The following is a 7,474-nucleotide window of genomic DNA, read 5'->3' as shown; positions in this document are numbered from 1 at the left end:
CTCGCCAGCCCCCTGCCCTGACCTGTCTGCCTGTCCCTGACTACGTTTCACTTTGCCACCTACGCAAGCAAGACGTGCCAGGCAGTCGCCTGTCAAAGGATAACCATCCCACCTTGAGGCAGGCTCTGGTGAAGAGCATCAGCCCCTTAGACTTTGCTCCCTGGTGCAGCTTACTACCATCACTTGCAAAAGTAAAGCACGACACTCCTGTCATTACAACACTGCTCCAGATGTCCTGAAATTGTCTTTAAGTGTGCCAGATTTATCTGTGTGGCTCATGCTGTTTGATAAAGCTGTGTGCATCTGAAGGCTGTGTACTCTTAGTATAGAACAACTATTACTTGGCAGTGCGTTGGACTTTTGAGAGCATAGTCACATGATTTAGATGACACCCCTTTATCAATGTCACACCTTTTTTTGGACACGGTGGAAAGATGCCTCTTAAGTATTTAAAACCTACAAAAAACATGAAGAAACTTCCAGTACAACACTTTTTGAACATACCTCTGGTGCAGACACAATAGTACATCTAGGCCATTGTATAATTATTATTTTTTTCCAGACACAGTATTTAGCATTTAGTGTTGAAAGTTCTTTGCAATATAGAACTTCTGTTGGAGTGGTCTGACTCAGACTTCCATGGGACCTTGAAATTGGTGAACACTTCTTGATTTGTTTGGTGTGAAGAGGCTGCTACACTGGCCCGGCCTAGCATAGTGCCAGCTGTGAAGAATGGGTAGCAGTTGGGTTGTTGAATCTGTGGTGCATTTAGGTTACTGAAGATGTCCAAAAGAACCTCAAAAATACATATATAATGGGATATACATTGAAGACAAAACACACAATTGTAAGCAGTTCACATGTTAGGGTGAATGTCATTGATTTTCACTGCTGGACTAGACAGTAACTAAGTAGTCAGTGCACTAATCCTGTTTCAACATAAGATAAAAACAGAATGTGATGCAATAGGGTATTTTGAAAGCCACTTGCCACAGATTAACAAATGCAGTTTGTTGTTGCTCCAAAATTAATTTACAGCCAAATGCAAGTATTAATTTCTGCATGTAACACTATTTACTACATCCAAGGTCATTCCTGACAAAGTCAAGTCTTTTAATCTGGGCTCCTATGCACAACCATATTACCTCTCCATTTTGGAAATATATGGCCTACTTAACATCCGTTTGGGAATCCAAAAAGAAATAAAATGTTACTTGTTCCATCAAATACTGTATTTCAAAGGTATTCTCTACTAAAACATTGGTTCTGAAGTATAGTATACTTTGTAGTGCCTCTGTGCAGAGTCCATGAACATGCCCTGCTTCTGTCATCTGCTGTCTTGTGTTGCATCACATGGATGCTGAAATCGTAATATTACTACACGATATACCTTTCTGATTTGTCCCCAAGCGCTCCTTTTGAAGAATTTTATTGTTGAATTGAGGGGATTGTTCTCTAAGGACTAAAAAAACAGAGAATATGTACATAGAGATCTAAGTGAGCAGTCTATACTGAGTCACATCGTGTGTACCCTATTAGACTATGTTCACACAGTATTTTAGTGACTATTTCTGTCAGTATTTGCAGCCAGGAATGGAACACATAGTATTTCTGTCTTTTTTCAACCAACACCAGGAGTGGAACAGACAGGACAAAATTAAAATGGAAAGATGTATACAGTTTCTTTTCAACCCACCCCTGGTTTTGGTTGAAAAAAGACTGACCAAAATACTGATGGAAACACTTTGGGGGAGATTTATCAAACATGGTATAAAGTGACACTGGCTGAGTTGCCCCTAGCAACCAATCAGATTACACCTTTCATTTTCCTAAGAGTCTCTGAGGAATGAAAAGTGGAATCTGATTGGTTGCTAGGGGCAACTGAGCCAGTTTCACTTTGCACCATGTTTGATACATCTCCCACTATATGTGTGACTATTGCCTTTCTGTGTTTTCAAACCACTTTTGGTTAAAAATCCTGACCATAATATTAACCAAAATACTATGGAAGAACATAGGGGGAAATTTATTAAACTTGTGTAAAGTAAAACTGGCTCAGTTGCCTCTAGCAACCAATCAGATTCCACCTTTCATTCCTCACAGACTCTTTGAAAAATGAAAGGTGGAATCTGATTGGTTGTAAGGGGCAACTGAAACAATTCTATTTTACACCAGTTTGATAAATCTCCCCCATAGTCTTAATTTAATGCTAGTATCAACAGTAGCAGCTCTTATTTGTAGTCAGATGTAGAGCGTTGCTGGAGCCCAGGCAAAGTTAAGCTTAACCCCTAGGCGACCCTGGACGTACCGGTACGTCCTGAGCTATGAAGCTCAGGAGCGCGCTTCATAGCAGGTGGGGGCCAGCTCACCGGTAATGACACGCTGCAGCGATCGCGCTGCCGCATGTCATTAACCCCTTAAACGCCGCAATCGTGGCACGGCCGCAGCATTTAAGTGTAAGTGACAGCGGGAGTCCCGTCACTTACCGTTTGGACCGCGGGGGTCCCGATCGGTAAAACGGACCGCCGGAGGTCTCTTACCTGCCTCCGTGCAGTCCGATCGGCGATCTGCTACACTGAGCCTGCACAAGCAGGCTCAATGAGCAGATCGCCGATAACACTGATCAATGCTATGCCTATGGCTTAGCAATCATCAGTGTAGAAATCAAAGTAGTGTATGTACAAGTCCCCCAAAGGGACTTCAAATGTGTAAAAAAAAAAAGTTAAAAACACCAACACACAACCCCAAAACCCCTCCCCCAATAAAAGTTTAAATCACCCCCCCATTTCCCATTATACAAATAAAACTTATAAAAATAGATAAATAGATAAACATATAATATACCGTAGCGTGCGCAATTGTCCGATCTATTAAACTATAACAAGCGTTATTGCGAATTGCGAATGGCGAACGGCGCACACGATAAGAGGGAAAAAAGTGTGCGGATTACCGATTTTGTTACATTATATATAAAAAAAATAAAAATAAAAAGTGATCAAAACGTCCGATCTTCACAAATATGCTATTATTAAAAACTAGAGATCATGGCGGAAAAAATGACACCCCATACAGCCCCATAGGTAAAAAAATAAAACCGTTATAAGCGTCACAATAGGCCCATTTTATTAATATTTAATTGCCAAAAAAAAGGATTTCATAAAAAAAAAATATATAACATTAGAAAATCTGTGTAACCTGCATATGGTTGTGTTCGGACTGACCTATAGAATAATTGTATCATGTCGCTTTTACCATATAGTGCATAACGTAGACACAGGAACCCCCCAAACGTTACTATATTGCATTCTTTTTTACGATTTCACCTATTTATATCTTCATAAATAATATATTTGGAATTCCGTCATACATGTTATGGTAAAATGAAAGACACCATTACACAGTACAACTATTCCTGTAACAAATAAGCCATTACATGGCCTTGTAGATAGAAAACTGAAAGTGCTAGAGCTCTTAGAAGGGGAGGAGGGAAAAATGAAAGCGCAAAGATCAATATTTGCGCGGTCCACTGGGTCATTTTGGGCCTGGTCCTCAAAGGGTTAAAGGTGATATTGGGGGATGGTTGGTATAGACCAATATAGTCAGCATTCAACTTTCTAACAGACCTGAAAGCAAAACTTTCTAGTTGAGTGGGAAAGTGTGTCACTATTTTATGTTGCCCTTTTGATATTCAGAAATCTAAGAAACCTAGATGACAAGTGTAGGAGCTGTCATTTTTACTGTCACTAAACTTTACCATGCAGAACCGATAAAATCCAATACCTTTTGATTTATTCTGTATTTCACCTCCTTTACTAATGCTAGAATACTACCTTAGTAGCCTGACAATTAGAGTTGCGCGGACCGTCGGACTTTTGGTCCGACTGCATCTGCGCTCAATCGTGATGCCTGTGATCCTGGGTGCATAGTTGCGCTCCCAGGAATATGCGGCCAGGGTATTCCAGGGAATTCCAGATCCATTCCCTGGAATATCCTGGCCACATATTCCCGGGATTGCAACTATGCAACCGGGATCACAGGCATCACGATCGAGCAAACTGCTTTCGGACCAAAAGTCCGAACAGTTCGCTCATCTCTAATGACAATAGGAAGGCCTATTGCTATAAGTACTAAAGGCCTACTGACTTCTAGAAGGATCTTTAGGAGCATCCTGTTTAAAGTGGCTTGTTGGAAAGGTCTAACCCAAACTACATTTCTGATGAAATCGGTATCAGACAGATGGTCTAGGGCTCACCAAAGGCATATCATTAGCCAGCTCTAATAGGTTATTTGTAAGCCACCTCATAAGAAAGTGAAGCTAGTTTTAGTCTATTGGGTCAGTGTCCTCAAGTTGGCTGGATTTTCACAATAAATTATTTTGTTGGTGCTTGGGCCCGGAAGAAGATAATCAATTTAGGCATTGTTCACAACTATTATTTGTGCTGTGCTGCTGGTATACATTAAAATATTAGTACAAATACAGCTATACGCCCATAGGTTAAATAGACCAAATGTAAGCCATAGCACAAATGATGACCACCTCTGGTCTGCTTTATAACAGGATATGTTTTATCTGTAGGACACAATTCTGTCTCCCACATACAATGTAATTAGGCTGGGTTCACACTACGTATATTTCAGTCAGTATTGTGGTCCTCATATTGCAACCAAAACCAGCAGTGGATTAAAAACACAGAAAGGCTCTGTTCACACAATGTTGAAATTGAGTGGATGGCCGCCATTTAATGGCAAATATTTGCTGTTATTTTAAAACAACGGCCGTTATATTGAAATAATGGCAGTTATTTACTGTTATATGGCGGCCATCCACTCAATTTCAACAGTGTGTGAACAGAGCCTTTCTGTGTTTTTAATCCACTCTTGGTTTTGGTTGCAATATGAGGACCACAATACTGACTGAAATATACGTAGTGTGAACCCAGCCTAAACTACAATGAAGCAGGGGGAAAGCAGTTAGAAAAAGATAATGCTTGATCTATTTAACCCTATAAACATGCTGTCAGCATACCTTTTTGTTGGTATACCAGTGAAGTAATGCAGATAATAGAGTAAATTGAGGCCTTATCTGATAATTCAGTCCAAGGCTATGTTCCCAGGAAAGCGGCCATCTTGTAACATATCATGATCATTATTAGTGACTATTTGACGAGACGGACGCCTTCTGCCGATATTATTACAAAGTTGGAACATAGCCCAAGACTGATGTATGTGTCTATTGAAAGAACAAAACAAAAAAATTACATGAATTTTCTGCTTAGTATTTTATATACCAGTATGTATAAGAACCATATATACAGGGAGCGGGCCTTAATTTTCAATGGGAAGAACCATTTTATTTATAATAAAGTTATATTTCTCAATACAAATAGAAACAATCATTCTTGAAGTGAATGCACTTACGTTCTCTTACAAAGTAAAATGTTTAATACAAAGCACATTTCAAGATTTGCGGTTATCGCATGGCTGTGCTGTATGTTTCAGCTCACTTTCTAAATGACAAAGCGCGCTATATGTCATTTATAGTTCATAAAAATGTCAGTACAAAAACAACATAAAATTTTTGGTGTTTTCTAAAAATAAAAAGAAGGAATAATAATCACCACTGAATGAATCAGCATAGTCCAGTTAAATAAAATATGTAGCCAAGTAGAAATATAAGTTAGGCCTGTAAATTATGTCCTTTATATATACACATATACAATGCATTGCTCCCTATTGGTAGGGATAGTAATCCTCAAAGAAATGTCTTAGTTTCAAGCACATGGCCTTAATCTTTGTAGACGCTGAACTTAGAGCACGTGGTAAATAGGTCGGGAATCTGGGGTGTTTGGGGTACTGGACAGAGAATCAGTGCTGTTGGAAGGAGATGAGGAGCTGGAATCTTGAAGAGGAAGGACACATTGCTCAGCAGAGGTGATTCGATCCACTATGTTAGACAGGCAGTCAAGACTGGAGAGTGCTGAGAGTTTGTTTGTAGGAAATGCTGCACAAAGAAATTAGATAAAATTAACATTATAGATAATTGTCAGAATAAAGGTATTGTTTAGTTTTGTTCTATTTTATGCTAAGCAGTATTTCGAGGTAGGTTCTATAACATAAGAAGTCAGAGGCCATCCAGATTTTGTTAAGCTATACATTACCACACATTATGTTGATACTAACAAATCTACAACAGATGGAGCCCTGTAGAAGCCTATGTCTACAGATATAATAGCGTTCAGATTGTCAGGTGTAGCAGAGCTGGATTTGTCATGTTGCACAAATTATCCCAATGTTACACTGGTTGTGCAGTTCTAAGGACACAAAACTTTACAGCCACACCTGACTGTCACCATAAAGTGTAGTGAAATACTTACATGATAAGTCAGAGCAGTAGGTATTTTCAAAGCTGTTATTTCTCCTGGACCATTGGGGGCTACTGCATTCCGCCTAGAAATAAAAATAAATAAAAGGAGATTATAGAACAAGTATTTCACATGCCTTAAGTTCATTGCAAATCCGTATCTGTGCATTGCATTAGGGGCCCTCTGTTTTTAACACCTTAAGCTGGAGATTTGGGAGAAATGTTCCATGTTCTTTTATGACATCAACTGGTGCTAATTCAGAGGTTTCTTGTAAAATGAGCAGCATGCCTAAATTGCAATCTCACAAAAATGTGTAACATGTTAAGCATGAAGAATGGATTGGGGCCGCAGGAGGCTCTACTAATTTAACTGGAGTTTTTTCTTTCCAAAGCTTCCCACCATGTTTTAGAAGCAAGCAGGCAACTCTACACTGCCGGGAAATGTAAGCTCACATGGGAATAGCCTACTCATTAGGTTTCTCACTAAATATCACAGATTGTCTCTGTCTACAGATCTGCAATAAATTCTACTGTTCACAACTGCAGTACATCTACATAAGATGCCAGTACAATGTCAAGCTGCAGATACTTCTCATTCAACAGAACACTTACCATGCCATCTGAGCAGCTGGACACTGGGCTATTAGGTTCAGAGCAGCTTTGTCCTGGGAGACTGTAATAACTCTCTACTTGTTCTCTTAGCAAGTCTTGGAGGCTTTCTATATACTTGATGGCATTTCTTAAGATTTCCACCTTGGGCAATCTTTGGTTGGGGTTTGTGGTGGTACACCTTTTCAGTGTTTCAAATGCCTGGTTGACCTTCTTCAGCCTTCTCCTCTCCCTCATGGTGGCTGCCTTTCTTCTGTCCATTGTAGAGGACTTTCTTTTGCAGGCTTTGCATGCCCACATAAGACAGTGACCAGCTTGGTGATGACCGGTGGGTGCTCTCACATGCTCTTCTTCATCTGATTCCTGGAAGGCTTTGTTGTGCGCTCCATAGACAGACATCCCATGCTCAAAGTCATCTGTAAATTCCTCCTCTGGAGAAGGGATGCAGGAACTGTCATAGAAGAATTCTGATGGGGAAAAATGGCAACTGTCTACCATTTCCAT

At 39.9% G+C, this 7,474-nt stretch overlaps 1 protein-coding gene across 2 annotated transcripts; it reads right to left on the bottom strand.

Annotated features, from left to right (window-relative positions):
- Positions 1 to 5,620: 5,620 nt before the first annotated feature.
- On the bottom strand, positions 5,621 to 7,474 carry MYF5 (myogenic factor 5). Of its 2 annotated transcripts, none has more exons than XM_069955666.1 (3): positions 6,974 to 7,474; positions 6,351 to 6,447; positions 5,621 to 5,977 (listed from the first exon to the last, which is right to left on the bottom strand). In XM_069955666.1, the coding sequence occupies exons 1-3, from the start codon at positions 7,472 to 7,474 to the stop codon at positions 5,808 to 5,810; spliced, it is 768 nt and encodes a 255-aa protein (XP_069811767.1). In that variant the 3' UTR covers positions 5,621 to 5,807. The 2 variants fall into 2 exon arrangements, with proteins under 2 accessions (XP_069811767.1, XP_069811765.1); XM_069955664.1 differs by having other exon boundaries at positions 5,621 to 6,001; positions 6,375 to 6,447.

This window comes from Dendropsophus ebraccatus, chromosome 1 (genome assembly GCF_027789765.1).
Source record: "Dendropsophus ebraccatus isolate aDenEbr1 chromosome 1, aDenEbr1.pat, whole genome shotgun sequence".
Taxonomy (NCBI): Eukaryota; Metazoa; Chordata; class Amphibia; order Anura; family Hylidae; genus Dendropsophus; species Dendropsophus ebraccatus.
This window is presented reverse-complemented; position numbering and strand designations above follow the sequence as displayed.